This window comes from Phalacrocorax carbo, chromosome 3 (assembly GCF_963921805.1).
Source record: "Phalacrocorax carbo chromosome 3, bPhaCar2.1, whole genome shotgun sequence".
NCBI classification, from domain to species: Eukaryota; Metazoa; Chordata; class Aves; order Suliformes; family Phalacrocoracidae; genus Phalacrocorax; species Phalacrocorax carbo.
The window spans coordinates 127,242,952-127,259,005 of NC_087515.1; the positions used below are offsets into that span (position 1 = coordinate 127,242,952).

General features: G+C 42.2%; 1 protein-coding gene across 1 annotated transcript in view; it reads left to right on the forward strand.

The window, feature by feature from the left end:
* INTS9 (integrator complex subunit 9) overlaps nucleotides 1–16,054 on the forward strand; it is a 75,425-nt gene that overhangs the window by 27,746 nt on the left and 31,625 nt on the right. The window contains exons 9-11 of the mRNA XM_064448300.1: nucleotides 3,463–3,574; nucleotides 9,789–9,969; nucleotides 12,422–12,482. Coding sequence (XP_064304370.1) covers nucleotides 3,463–3,574; nucleotides 9,789–9,969; nucleotides 12,422–12,482 — 354 coding nt within the window. The remainder of the gene's footprint in view (nucleotides 1–3,462; nucleotides 3,575–9,788; nucleotides 9,970–12,421; nucleotides 12,483–16,054) is intronic.

The window sequence follows — 16,054 nt, forward strand, 5'->3', positions numbered from 1 at the left end:
AGACAATGAATAGTTTTGTCCCAGTGTTAATCCCTGTGAACACCAGTACAAGCTCCTTCAATATGGTGAATCTATAATGACTAGTGTTTGTTGTGAGAGGCCAACCAGCTCTTCATCCCTTTGATGTTTGTCAGACAATATGTAATGATAACAATATCTTGAGTGGCACAGAGTCAAAATTGTGTTCAACAGATCAGCATTTTTTCCTCGGGCCATGAAAGTTGTTTGTCTGACCTGTTTCTCCATAGAATTGTGGTGAGCCATCATAACGAAATTCCTGTCTTTTACCAGTGTATGAAAACAGTCACTGTGTTTTTGTTTAAAAATTATGCCAGTGTATTATATCTGTATATTATATCCAGTATATTATATCAGCATGTGTTTATGTAAAAACATATCCAGAGCTTTTTGAATAATAGTAAAACCTTAGCACTTTTCCAGTCTTCTGGAACTCCCTCTGTAATTATTAAAGATGGGCATCAGTTGATCAGGCCCTCATCAGCCATTTTTTTAGGGTGACAAGTCACCAATTATTTGGGTGTACAAATGGAAAAAATGCTTCTTCCTATTACACCTTGTTTAATATACACAGTAATAACCTGGAAAGCATTTCCTTCTCTCAAGGTGTGAACAAGATAATGGTTCATCTCACCTAACCAAAAGTGGGCCCCCACCAATCCTTCCCTCCTTCTCCCGTCTGCCAGCACTGGGATTTAAGGGCTGACATAGTGGACATGGCAGCACGGGCAGGAATCAACCATCATGGGAAGAGAGTGGGATCGCTTCTTCAGTATAAATTATGGCTTAAAGTTTTCTTGAAATGTTAAGTTACATCTAGGTTACATCTATAATCAGCAGGGAGTTGTGGTGCATCTGTAATAATCAGTCCATCTCTATTAACAACAGATAGACAATGAAGCAGTTAGCATAGCTTAGCTTAGGCATGGCCCAGGATGTACAGATTAGCTGGAGCTGGGTGCAGTGAATCCTGGCTGTTGGGCTCAGCTTGGATGCAGGAGCAGCAATATCTTGTGAAATCCTCAGCAGGTCTGTAGGAAGTGCAAGCGAAGGGTTCAGCAAGGCTGTATTCGTAGCTGCTGAAAATAACTGAAGAGCCTTAAAGGGTTTGTTCAAGAGTTCGGTCTGGCACCATTAATTGTTCCCTTCACTTCTGTCTTCTGGCAGATGGTTTCTATTGGAAATTTTGCCTCACCCTCTACTGAGGCTACAATTGACACAGTTGCCGCTGAAGGGGAGAACAGGAGTTGACAGCACAGGTTCAGACATGTCACTAAAAGCCTTTTAAGACATATTCTTTACATTAACCCTCAAAAATCGATGCAAGCCCTTTCAGTGCAATAGCAGCTGAAATTATGCGTATCTAATATGGCATAATCATTATCTACATTATCACAGGCAGATTCGATATTATTTTTTATTGCGTTATTGGCATTTTGTTTTCATGGACATGCTATAGAGAGTCAGAGATTGCAATATATCTCATGTAACAGGTCTGGTCCTATAAGGCGGTGCACAGCATAAACTTCTGTTGAAGCTGATAGGAAATTCCCCTGCATGTTTAACAGAGCAAGGTCTTCCTCAGCTACTTAAGAATGGCAGTCAGGGGCTGTGAGCAGGGGATTGACTGTACAGTGGTCTTCTAGCTTGAGTGGAGGAAATCTCTTCATCAGTCTCTTCTGGTAGCAGTCTTTCCTGGTTGGTGAGACTGAAGAGAGCCACTTGAGAATAAATAACCATAAAATACGATGCAGCTGGCTGCAGTTGCCCACCTTTGCTTGAATAGTACCTGTGAGAAGTGCGTCCCAGCCCAGAGCGAGGCTAAAAGATTCTTTTCACCATAGCTGAACTGTGTCTGCAGAGAGAGAAGTGGATTTTGCCTTTTCAAGATTGAATTATGCTAAATTTTGGGTACCAAGAATATATATTTAGTATCAGGTCACACTTAAGTATAATTTCTGAATATCTACTCTAGGTTTGCTAATGGAGAGAAATGGGTATGCATTTTCATTCTGCTTTAATAAAATGCCAGTATAAAACATGTCAAATGATTGACCTCAGTGAAAAAAGTGTGAGCCTTTATGCACAGCCGAGGCAGAAGTGACGTTTGCTCTAACATTATTAGTCTGTCTGCCAGCGGCCAAGTTGCCACACTCTTCCCTTGGACCATTAGTTGTTCATCCCTCTGCTATATCCGTGAGCCACAGGATAGACTGTGCAGATATAAACTTTTCTGTCCCCCAGGAAGCGGGCATGGCATGGATAGGTGCTTGTGATAGTTACCCTCAGCACTTTAACCGCATTATCTAGGCTTGTACCTATGGCTGTAGGTTGTCGGTACAGCATACACTGTAGACCCAGCGGATCAGGGGTCATAGCCCTGTGAAGGCATCTATTTCACTTTGACATAGCTTAGCCTCTAACACAGTCTTCAAAGAAATGTATTGGAGGGGGGCGTAGTGCTAATCCGATTCACTAGAGGAGACTGGTAAACCAAGTTATGTTTTCTCTATTATTTTAGCTCTGGTGTTGCATTGGGAGCTCTACTTTTTTGTATGGTTTTTTTGTGCAGTTGAAGCTATGATTTTTCACCCGTTTTTAGCTACTGGCTTTTAAGGAAATACTTGTCTGTTTGGCTTGATATTATAGCTACATTTAAAAAAAAAAGCATAAGTGATCACTTCTTAGATTACTATTTCTTAGATAAATAAACAAAATTTACCAATATTAAGGAATGTAAATCAATTTCTCTTTTCAGCCAGCAGTAGCCAATTACCGTTTCACAAAACCAGACTTCTAAAAAGGCCTGTGCAAACAATCTGAAAGGAGTATTTGAAAGTCATGGTTGTAATACTGCGGGCAGAGGAACAGGCTTCACAGTCAAGGGAGAACCTTGTGCGGTATTCAGATTCATACATAAAATTGAGAGCTTCAGGCCCAAAGTCCTTTGCTGATCTCACCTCTTCCAAAGAGAATCCACTGAATGGTTGAGGAAAACGGTACTGCCCCTGTAGATGGCGAGCCCTGGAAATCAAAGCTGACACCTGGATTTACAAAGGGAAGCAAGCTGGGAACTGGCGGGGCCAGAGATAGGAATGCCAGTGTCAAACCATTCCTGGCTGCACTGCCACACCCTCAGCAAATTACTGCCTTTTTGGTGTTCAGCTCCTGAGGCCATGAGCCTATGGAGACTACTTTGAGATGGATCCGGTTACGGGTCTGTTGTTTGTTTTGGGCTGTGGTATGCAGGTAAACAGTTGTATGTGTTTTATGAACTCCAGTTAGGTTTCCACAGATGGAGGAATGTTAAGTTTAAAGTGTTCCATGTGTTTTCTGTCTTGTTCACTGTATCTATTATGTATTGCAGTCTTCTTGCTACAGAGCAGAGAAACCTGTGTTGTAATTCTCATGTTACTCATTTTATTCCCCTGTGATCTGTTTCAGCCCATGGACCAGGCTTCTCTTAAAAATAGTGACGTTCTCATCCTGACGGGTCTTACACAAATCCCTACTGCTAACCCGGATGGCATGGTAGGAGAGTTCTGCAGCAACTTGGGTAGGTCGTCGAAAGAAGTCTTTCGCCTATTTTATCATCCTTTTCATTGCTTTGGGTGGGAAATAATTCTGAGATTCCTGGAATTGAATAAGTTGTCCAGCTATAGCTTCTGGCATAAAACTAGCTGTTTAGATTTTACGATGTGCTCCTGATGTCATTAATACAGTAAGTGCTTGGAGAGACACAAGTTGTACCTAAAATGTTTTGGAATGGAACAGGTATAATGAGATTTAATCATGTGCTGCTCTTGGTTTGCTAAGTATGTCGCTTAGCTGCCAACAGACTACGTGTTGCCTCAGTTTTGGATATTGTTCCCAGCTGAAATATTACTATTTCCTTCCTGTATATCAGCCAGTCTAAAATCTTTACATGCTTTTTTATGACTTTCAGTTTTGAAAACAAGCACATCTGCTTCCCTTCTTACACCTGATTTTTAAATATATCAAAACCAAACAGCACAATCTCTGTTTAAAAAAATATATCAAGATGTATTTATAGATCCCAGAAATATAAAACCTAATCAGACGCTTTCACAGCTGGAAAAGCTGATAATTGCAAAGCTGTGATATCAGTGTGAATGGCAGCATTTTCTAGCCTGTTTGGAATGTCACATCCAGTGCTGTTCTCTCCTTTTCTCCCCTTCCCCCACCTCCGTTCCTCTGTGCTCTCACCCTCTGCCATCAAACCACTTTCTCATCTCTGTCCTGCTGTATATTGCTTGTTCTTTTATCAGAGATCTTCTCTTTATTTTAAACTAACTACTTTTTACAAAGAAGACTAAAAAGCTTGTGATAGGAGGATTGTTACAAAGGTTATCAAAAGACGTTAAAAGTCTAAATCAAGGAATCCTCACTGTAAGCAAGCGTTCTGGTCCCCGTTACACAGCTGGGAGAAATTTGAGCTGTAGTATTTAGGTGGCTTACCCAAGGTTGCAGAATAAGGCTCAGACCAGAAATGAAGTGCAAATTCTTAGTCTTACTTTTTACATGTGAATGTAAAGGTGATTTTATGTGTGGATATAAAGGTGAATGAATGCTGATCTCTTCTCTCTGGTGACCAACGCCAGGCCCCGAGGGAATGGCAGGGAGATGTGCCAGGGGAGGGTGAGGCTGGGCATTAGGGGAAGGTCCTTCCCCCAGAGGGTGGTGGAGCCCTGGCACAGGCTCCCCAGGGAGGCATCACGGCACCAGCCTGGCGATATTCAAGCAGCACTTGGCCAAGGCCCTCAGAGACACGGTGTGAATTTGGGGTGTCCTGTGCAGGGACAGGAGCTGGGCTCGATGGTCCTTGTGGGTCCCTTCCAGCTCAGGGCATTCTGTGATTCCATGATTCGATCCTTGGAGAAGAAAAAGATCACAATACTTTGGGTTTTTTTCCCCATTTTAAAATCCTTGTGCGTATTCACAGATGCTGAATATCTATGTAGTGTCTCACAGTCCCAGTATGAGACTGCCATGGTAGTGTATGATAAATAATACAAGGGGTGTGGTAGATTCCTCCATCACCCACCATCTCTAAATCAAAGACAGTTATCCCTGTTTAGGACACATTTCAGTTCAAACAGGAGTCAGAGGTCCTGTTGTGGGATGCACGAGGTAAAATTATATGGGTTTTGGGTTTTCGGTATATGAAAAGGACGAATTACAGGGCCAGGGTGATTCCTTGTAGTCTAAATACTTATTAATAGAGAACGTTTTGGCATTTTATAAGAATAATAATCATGAGTTATACCAAAGATCCTCTCTGCCAACATCCTGGCTCCAACAGGGACCATGAGCAGATGCTTAGAGAAGAGTAGAAGAACAGGGTGAGATTATATGATACTTTCCCCTCATCATCTCATAGCCTCCAAGTATTTTTATTTCAGGAATTTCCTGAATCAGACACAGCTTTTGTGTAGTTAGTAATGTTCAGTGGATTTCTCTTCCAGGAACATGTTTAACCTTCCCTTGAAGCTGTGTTAATTCTTGACACCTGTGCCTTCCTTTCCCAAGCGATGCGCGTGTTATAAGTGCATGTGTGTATTAGGGTCTGTGTTTTCATTGTTTTTATGCATTTTTCATTTTATTACCTGATGAGCTGTCGCAGATGAGCTTTGGTGACCTTATTGTGCTAGATCCACATGTGCTACCCTTCTCTGCCCCTTCTGGACTTTTACAGCTGTTACTGTCCCCCTGACAGATGGTAGCATGATCACATCCTATCATCTTACCTTAAACCACCAAGGAAGCAAGTCTGAGCTGAAATGTTAGGCTTTGTACTGGAGAGGCCGCAGAGTGGTACGTGTCGCCCTGCTGCCAGCTCTGCTGCAAATGTGCTCTGGGAAGTACCTTGCTGGTCACTCGCGTCTTGAACTGCAACAGTTGTACGTTAAGTAAACAAGAATTAGATCGTTGTTAATTAAAATGCTTTTAAAAGTTAAAGTCTTAGAAATGTAGCTTGGGCCAACACAAAATCCAAAAGATGAAGGCATATAAAGAAATGTGTTACATATGTAGGTACAGGGGGGGATGTTTATCTGCACAAGTTGTTTTGGTTTCTAGAAACATTCTGAAATATTTTGAGGGTTTTGCAGAAGGTCTTCGAGCCAGCTTCTGTCTTGGATGAGACAAACTCAGAGAAATTAGAAAATTATTAAAGACCAAAGGAAGATATATGCTTAAAATAAATTATTAAGATATATGCCATTAAAATACATGCCATTAAAATAATGCTATTCTAAGAATCTGGAATTTGAGTGGTATTTGCCAAAAAACAGGAACCTGAAGAAACTAAATCATTCTATGAATAATGGGGCGGTAGGGCTGTCTTTTACATGACACCAGCAGTATTTACACACTCACCCAGCATCAGGAGAAGAAAACAGTGAATCAGTTTTCTTTCGAATGTGTCAAAAAGTCCAAAACGCAATAGGTTCTTGGGAAAAGCAAGAGTAGGCAAGCTGAGCGCAATAGTTTTCATATATTTTTCCCGTTTCCAAAATGTTCAGGGACTTCACAAGAAGCTAGGCAAAAACTCTAAAGCAGACACTGGAAATCTACCAAAAATGTGTCTCATGAGGTAACAGCGTGTTTGTGAGTAAGGGTTGTGAAACACAGGAATGGAAGTGTGAAAATACCACCTTGATCTCTGTTTTCATCCCAGCACGTAGAGTTGTAGACGCTGATTCCCATTATTACCAAGGCACATGCATGATTTCCTCCCTGCATTGTGTGTGCAGCACTGAAACCGTGCTTTGTCACATCTCCAAGTTCCTCTCAGTGTAGCCCAAACCCCTTTTTTCTGTGCTCAGCACTGCAGCACCAGCTCTCTGCAGCTCAAGAAAAGCAATTGTAGTTTTGCATTGCCTTGGGCATCATCAGCAAAATTGCCAGACTGTCTGTAGGGGCAGTTTGCGATGTTTTGTGTGCGTGTGCGGTTGTGCCTCTGTGTGTGTGTGTGTGTTTATATAAAGCAGAAAAGAGCACAGTTTGCTTTTTAGGTGCCAACTTGACCTTGTGGTGGCAGCTGTTCGAAAAGCAAGTATCTCATTGTGAGTTGTAAATTGAACAACTTGTTATGGAGCTACTGAAGGAGACTAAATTTGAAATGCCAAGATTATTATACAACTTTTATCAAGAGAGCGCATCCATCAGTCACAGAGATAAATTGGGCTTTAAACAGCTTTCAAATATACGTGTCCTCTTACTGACGACTATAGAAAGTTGCCGTAGTGGTGCAGAGAGCCAGACTGGACCTGCTGCTTGCAGGAAAGCAACGTGCTCGTAAGGGTTTTCACCCCTGTTTTGTAGAAGCCGGGAGGTAATTCTTATCCCTTTATGGAACCACTTAAGAGCACCCTCAAGAAGTAGTGCCCTGCTGTGCTGACCACAGCACATACCAGCTTGTACCAGGGAACTGAGTAATATATTCCAAACCAACAAGCTGTCACGTAGAGCCTTGTCAGTGGTGGGGCAGCTCTGTTGCTGTCCTTTCCTCTCCTGGGGAGTAGGAGTATTCACCAGGCCAGTTTCAAAGGTGCATCGCTGTGCCTCCAGGAACATGAGATTCAAGGGGCCAGCAGCCCTGGGTCCCTGGCCTAGGAGCGAGGGGAGCTGGCTGGAAGAGTGCTTTTATATATTTATTTTTATATATTTATATATTCATATATATTTATATTTATATATTGTGATTTTATATTAATTATTGGTAACCAGCTCTGTAGTTTTCCTGGGAACCGAAACTCAAGTTGGCGCCTGCTCCAAGACCTTGCCCTCCGTTACTTTCTCTGTGGCCCCAAGAATCTTGAACTTCTGGTTCTTTTCAACAGGAAAGGCTTGAAGTTCCTATAGCGAACCAATGGCTGCGGGCAAGGGGGAGCTGTGAATTCAAACACTAAAGCTTAGGAATGAAATCCACATTTTTCATGGCCTGGACATATTCTTTAACCAGCCCATTGTTAGATGAAAGCTCTTCCTCCGGCCTCTTCAAAGGGAGCAGTGAGCCGTTCATCTTAACCAGGTGAAGCTAGGTGGTGCCTGAGTGAAAGACAAGGAACCTATTTCATGGGGACGCATACCTTGGTGTTTCAGCCAGTACCTTCGTTCAGAGCAGAGACAGAGCTGCAGACATACCCCTTTCCTTCGCATTTTCCACTGATCACTAAGGTGCCCTGCGCTCCACCTCCCTGTTTCTGGCCCATGCAGCATTCCTGCTGCCATGGATATAGGTACTTATCTTTCCTCTCTGCAGAATTTTTGGGTGCAAAATGCAAATTCTGGTCCTGGAGCCAGAGGCTTAACTTTCAGGCCCCAGGTGGCTTTGAAAATACCATTCTTAATCTCCTCATTCCTCTCTTTGCATCCTGTTTACAGATGGGATAGTTTAGACTTACCCATGTAAGAGGGATAATATAAAACATGGCTGGGATGTTTTGTAACGTCTCAGGTTCTGGGCAAATGTAAAGTATTGCTGTTCATATTCACAAATATTTTGATGGTATACCTTGTATGTGACCTGGAGAAAATCTAGGCAGTAAATCCACTACACTGCAGTTGTAATTCTGATATAGAAGGTGTCTTTGGCCAGTTGTTGAGAGCAGCATGCCATAGGCGCTGACTGCTAAAAGGAGTTCAGCACCTAAATGCATGTGAAAAATCCTGCTACGGAGTTTGTGCATCTCCCTAGACTTCGTAAAACCTCTAAACATTCAGCCGTAAAAATCTTCCTTGAGCATGTAGGTGGGGCAAAAAGACCCTTAATGTGCTAAATCCGTACCCCATCAAAGCTTGTCAATAAATTGAAGTCAAGGAAGTGATTGTGGCGGGATGTAATATACGCGTTTTCGGGCTCTTTCACAGCTTTCTCTGTAATGCCTTGATGCATAATGTTACTGCTGCTGCACTGCAATTAACATCAGTAGATGGTTTTACCCCATGACCACAGATGAAATCCTAGTGAGGCAGCAATTGCTCAGTGAGCTGGACAAAGTATTTCCACTTTCCCATAAGGCACAGGATTTTTGTAATTCATTCTGCCGAAAGAACAAAATGCTTGCTCTGTACTTGCTTTTGCTGTTGTACTCAGATCTGTCTCAATTACAGAGAAAACCTATTCTTCTTTTTTCTTCTCATTTTTCTCTAGTCCCATGCCATCTACAATTCATAGAGGTTTTAAATTGTTCTTGCTATATTGAAAGGACAGAAATATTTAGAGTTTTTAAGGAGAAACACTCCCCCAGCCCCTTCTAGTTTGGGGGGCTGTTAGAAATAACCACATCTCCAGCCATTTGTCTAGAGCGGTGAAAACTGAGTACAGAACGGTTTACCATGTGTAGTGCTTTCAGCTGAGACCTGTGAACTCTTGTCCTTCCCCTCTGGTGGACAGCTGATAGATGGAGCAGGGTTTGTTTTGGTGGTGAGGTGTTTTGTGTCACTCATTTATCCTCATGTGCCAGTGCAAGACTGCCCTCTCGTGTCAGGAGTTTTCATGTGCTCAGGCTCTTACATGCCCCCCAGCTAATGGGGTATAATCATTTGCTCCACTAAGCCTGGGGAAGGCAGTAAATAAATGTATCTAATGACCAGAAGTGTTCCTCCCAATTCATATGCGTAATGTGTTCTGCTAATTCATGCAATAGCTTCTTCCTATACCTTATGTACTGTTTGGATTAAAGGAATTATATTAAAAAGTTTAAAAACGAACCCTGTTAAATGATTTTTACTTTCTCCCTTAGCTATGACCGTCCGGAATGGAGGAAATGTGCTGGTTCCCTGTTACCCCTCTGGAGTAATATACGATCTGCTGGAGTGCCTGTATCAGTATATTGACTCTGCCGGTCTCTCCAACGTCCCTTTTTATTTCATCTCACCTGTGGCCAACAGCTCCCTTGAGTTCTCCCAGATCTTTGCTGAATGGTAGGTGTTAAAGGGCTGCTTCATCAGGCTCAATTCACACACTCAGCTATGGTAAATAGATAAATGCAGGTTATCTCTACTTGACATATTCTAATATATACTTGATTAGAATTGTGAATGCGTTTCTCAAGTCACAAGGGTGTGCGTGCGTGTGTAAGTAGATGTTCTATAATTAGGGAAGCATCGTTTCCTATAGAACATACAAACTCAAATACTCTGACCTTTTTGGTACTTGCACTTATGATTAAATGATGTACCTGACTTGAGTGAATTTTGGCTGTGCCTGTTTGCACGTCTTATCCGGTGGCCCCAAAACTATACCATGGTCCCCCTGTGTAAGCAAACTAGATTTTTCAGGCTTAATTTTGCTGAGCCAGCAATGTATTTTTGTGGTAAAAAAAGGCCAACAGTGTCCTGGAGCTGCGTTAGGCAGAGTACTGCCAGCAGGTCAGGGAAAGGTGATTCTTCTCTGCCCAGCACTGGTGAGGCTACACGGAGAGTTTTGTGTCTTGTTTTGGGCTCCCCGGTATAAGAAGGATATGGGCTTCCTGGAGCAAGGCCAGCACAGGGCCACAAAGATGATCTTTCGGATGAGGAGAGGCTGAGAGAGCTGGGACTCTTCAGCCTGGAGAGCAGAAGGCTCGAGGGGATCTTATCAATGTGTATATCTGACTGGAGGAAATGAGGATGAGGGAGCCAGACTCTTCTCAGTAGTGCCCACTGTTGGAACAAGAAGCACAGATTAAAACACATGAAATTTCATCTGAAGGAAAGAAACACAGTGTTTTACTGTGAGGGTGGTCAAACACTGGAACAGCTTGTGCAGAGAGGTTGTGGAGTCTCTATGGAAACACCAAAGCCCAAATGCACACGGTCCTGGAGACCTGCTCTAGCTGAGAGTGCTTCAGCAGGGGGTTGGACTAGAGGGTCTCAAGAGGTCCCTTCCAACCATTCTGTGATTCTGAGCCCTGGAAAGGAGAACCCAGCTACTTGTAACTGGTCCTAAATTCTTAGAAACGGAGAGGTGCTCTAGGTTGTTAAATAAAGTAAGTTAGTTTTTCCTTCCTTCAGACTTTTTAATTCTGGAGGTCAGGAAAGAAAAGAGAGGTCCTGGAAATCATAGGTGAATTGATCCCTCGGGAGGATTGTAGAGAGGAATGAAATCTGGTGAATTTTGATCATGTTACTTTCAGCTAAGTAGGAAAATCAAGCCTTGCTGTCCTGGCCAGACTTCGGTGTCCTCACCAGGGTGTGTTGAATCACATAGTTTACAGTTAAACAATTGTTTGGTTTGTTCTTACATGGTGATTTCATTTCAGTGGCAGCTGAAGTGGTGGCTCCATAGTTCTTGTTGTAATAACCCCTTGGGTTAGCTCTTGCTGTCGAAGCAGCAGGAATATTACATGTGCCAGTTGGGTCGCTTTGCCTGCTGTGTCTAGCTGCCACAATTCATACCCCATGTTTTTGAATTCTGCGGGGCTGTAGCGGCTTAGATTCAAAAGTCAAACCCAGCATTAGCTAATCTCCAAAAACTTACGTGTAGGGTATTGTTTTCATTAGGTAGAAATGGAGGTGGAGGTTGAACATCTGTGAAATAGAGGTTTGGAGTTAGAACGGGGGTTGAAATTCAGAGATTCCAGCCTTCCAATTCTACTATTTAGTCAGCAAAAAGAAATGTCCTGCTCTTAGTATTGCTTAGACTTTATCAAATTTAGTTTGATCCAGGCTTATTGCTTTAGAATAAAGTGAAGACAGTATGAGATGGGTAGCATTTCCCAGCAAAAGCCACCAGGACAGTGTTACTACAGGTAATGTAGTGACAAGCCTCTGACAAATATCTTTTTTTAACTTCTGTAGTAGGATGAATCAGGAGTCTGGCTAGAGCTAAGCAACAACTTTCAGTATTTATGTCTTAAAAATGAATGATTGATGTAAAATAGCAGGTAACAGTGAGCATTATGCCATGGTGAGAGGCAGTTTACCAACATTGTAGCTGCAATAACAAAATATATAAGGGAATAAGATTATAACGAACAAAAGGACCAGGTCATTGCTGAGAAGTGGGATGATGCAATTGGGGATTTTCTGTTGATGGGTGATTCGGCTTTGCAAAAACTGCTGAGGTCTGGAGTATGAAATGCCGTGGATGTTGACTTACAAATTTGTCTTCCACAGCAAAGGAATTCTGTTGCATAGTGGGTACAAAATCACTTTAGCTGTTCTGCACCTTCTCTAAGTGATCTTGCTATGACTGAGTTGTCCTGTCCTGAAGGGGCTGGTCCTCTAAGCAGAAAGACTGGAAGTAACAAAACAAAACAAATCAGTGATTTTGCACCTGATGCCACAGACAGGAAAAGGCTTTCTCCAGAAAAAGTTTAACAGCAGATGGCAGCAGATACTGCAGGACATTCCGCAGCTCTTTAACCCAGCTTATTTTCCTTTTCTTTCGAAGGTTGTGTCATAACAAACAAACAAAGGTATATCTTCCAGAACCTCCTTTTCCCCATGCTGAGGTAAGTAAACCACGGTCTCGCTGGTTGCTAAGATCACAGAGTGAGTGCATTTCTGGAACACGGTCCTGTGTGGCTGTTGTTTTTCTGATGAACACTTCTACGGCTATTTGATAGTTTTGTGTCATTTTTCATACAAGGTTTTTTTTTTTCATTTGCTTTCTGTGATTAATTTGGGATTACGGGGGAGGAATGAATGATGGTGTTCCCTCAAATAAAAAATTATCATGATGTTCATTTCAGCGTATAACTTACATATGTTCTCCTGTTTTACTTCTTCCCCTGCAGAAGGCTATCTGGCATACACATGGTTGAATGTTTGCTCTTATCGGGCTGCAACCACAAATATTCCCTTTGTCCAAGCAGTTTATTTCAAAGCCTGTATAACTAAGAGCTTGTTATCAGAGACAGCTTAGTCATCCCAGCTCCTACCTCCCTAGCTGAAATAGGCACCATGTTGTCTGCTGCAGGAGAAATTATATCTTGAAAGAGAGGTTTGATATAAAAAAGTTAAAGCTTGCAGCACTGAGTGCTGTCATTGGCAATTTTAAATGAAATTATCTGAGCTAGCATCTTAGTGAAGCGAAGAGGAATAGGGTTCCTATCTTGGGGGTGGGGAATCTCCCTGCAATATATGTTATGGGGATCTTCCCTGCAACAAAATAATAATATGAGGGGAAATTTTAGCCAACCAGATGTTAAATAAATGTAGTATAACTTCTGTCTTCAGAGTTATCTCACATATCAAGAAGGGAAATCTCTTACTTTCTCCACTGGGGACAGGTAGATTTCCCACTGAAGTGAATGAGAGTTGGGCTGGGAAAGGAAGAAATGGGACTGAGAAATAATTTTGGCTAAATCCTACTCCTGTGAGACAGTGACCCTTTTGGGGCATGTAGTCTCACAAAACTGGCTCTTTCAATTCCTGTGGTCAGAACTGTTTGACGAGATGTGCCAAGTGGCCACTGAAGGTTTAAGAATCCAGAGATTAAATGCTTTTTCCCTCTGAGATATCTCATCCAGGGACTTGTCCTGGAAATTGCCCATCATACCTATCATCTATAGGTGCTTCAAAGGCATTGTTGGAAGTAGGATCTGACCAGAAGCCCTCACTCTTTCCAGATGCTTGAATGCATTTCAAGCAGGATGCACAGTGAATTATGTATAATCTGTTACCAAGAATAATGCAGACTGCAGGGCAAGCCACCTATTCACCACTTTTTTTTGTAACCAAAAAATTCATTCATGCTGATAAATCAATTCCAAAGCCTGATCTCTGAGTACAAGACTGTAGCCATGCTGCTGGCTGTGCTTTCTAATTTCCCCTGCATCTCTGCCTTCTGGGGTGTCCTTGTTGATACACAGTGTCAGTGTTTTTTCTGACAGCTTATATTCTACCAAAGACATTCCTTTGAAATTTTAGTTCACAATATGCAATGGCACTGGCAGGTTTAATTGAAAGCCCTTCCAAAAATGAGAGGCCAAACATGCAGCTGTCTAAGTCTGGATTAATTAACCCATCTTATATGATGGGTCTTTGAGTTTATAGAGTGATAACTGTGTCCTCTAATTTTTAGGACATTTTATATTCTCCAGAGGCCTGTGGATAATGAGATTTTGCCAAATTATTGTTTAGCTGTTGAGACATTCCTCTGTGTTTCATGTGTACATCAAGGTAATTATCTAGGAAAGGACTCAGAGCGGTGGATAACGCATCAGTTTCCCTATGACAAAATGCAGTGCACAGAGGGAGTAACACACCTGTTACAGCTACAGGCTTTGGTTGACAAGGCCAAATCATACAGGGTATGACCCGCAAAGCTAGGGACATTTATCATGAGATGCCCAAATAGCTTTATGTAGACCCATGGATGTCATCAATTGGAAGCCATTCCTAGGCTTCATACATTTTTGCCTAAGGGTTGTCTTAAATGTGCTAAATGAGACAATGTAGTGTGTATGCACATCCTTGTGGCTCCCAAACTAGAAACGGCTGTAGCCTGTGGGCATTTCAGTGCTGAGCTGCCATCTGAAGTACTGCGCATTTCACAGTAAGTCCTCTAACACAACTGAGACTCTATGTTTGGGTCTTCACTTACACCTGCTGTATAAACACTGGAAGTGGAGTAAACACTGGGAAGTGGAGTAGCCTGCACTACCCACGCCCCATGATGATCTAAATGGGTCTCATCATTGCTAATTCCTGATCCTTATTGGCTCTTCTGCAAAACCAGTTTGTACGGTGGGGAGGAGAGGCCCTAGGCATATCGCAACACTCTTTCAAAAGCTTGGCTTAATAGCAAAGCCAAAACAAAGTAATACCCAGGCGAAGGAAGGCTGAGGCTGCAATTTCATTTAGTGCTTTTCTCTAAGGTCATAAATCACTGAAGTTTAGACACGCTTGGGAACACCAGATCAGATTGCTGCTTTCTGTTGTGTAAGATGCATGGTTTGATTTAGTTTGGTTTTAAACAATCAAAGCATATTGAGATTTATATAGATGACTGACACATAAGACACCCATGCTCACCAGCACAGCTCCAGGATGTCCATGTCAGGTACACAGTGCTCAGCACATGCCTTTAATTCCTTGTTGCTGTCCTCTGAGGGACACCTACTGTCATCCTTTTACTCCTTTTTCTCAGCTGCCTTGGCCTGCATTCCAGTTTTAGTGGTACCTACAGCTGGTTATGTTTAAGTGCTGTCATACTGTTTGTTTCTAAGGCATGGGATTCTTTTTCTTCTATGAAATACAGAGTTGGAACTAACAGTATAAACAGAAGGGGAGCAAAATCTTGCGCTGACACTCTATATGTAATTCTTATAATGTGAAACATCTCTATAACCTCTTTTCAGTGCAGTCTTCAACAAATGTGTTATTTATTCCCTGGAAGAAACCCTGTCATGCCTGTGCAAAGAGTATCCACAGTAGGCTCAGCTACTATGATGTTTTGGTGTAATTTTACCAAGCAAAATGGTCTTGATACAGACCTGGCCTACATAACCTCTCCATGGCCATACAGTCAGTCTAGGAGGGACCAAGGACTTGGGCCTGAGGCTTCCAGTGAGTAAGTTAGAGCCTTAGTCAGCAGCCAGCCTTTCTGTCTTAGGTAAACTCTCTTTCTAAATCTGTGACTCCACAACCTCACCATCAGGAGCTCTGCTTACTAGCGCTCAAGAGAAGTTTTAATGAGTATCAGAAACAGACAGTGAGTGATCATTTCTATTGGGTAGGTTGTTAGTGGAGAATTGCCTTACTTTTTTCAAAGTAATGGTAGGCTTGTGCAATGTAAACTACATGGAAATGGCCCATGATGAAAAGATGTGCTTAGCTGCTCAATTGTTGGAAGAAAATAGGGGATTACTGAGATATGCCTCTTAGTTATTAGCAAGCATTAATAACATGGCTGGCATGATACATCAGAAGGGGACAGGCCAGGAAATAAGCTTCTAATTATCTGCAGAACAAGTCCAGCCCAGCATGCTGTCTGGTCCTGAAATTCAATGTTCCTGTTAGCTGTATAAACAGCAAGATTTAAAAACAAACAAGGTAAAAAATCCCCCAAATTGTTGAT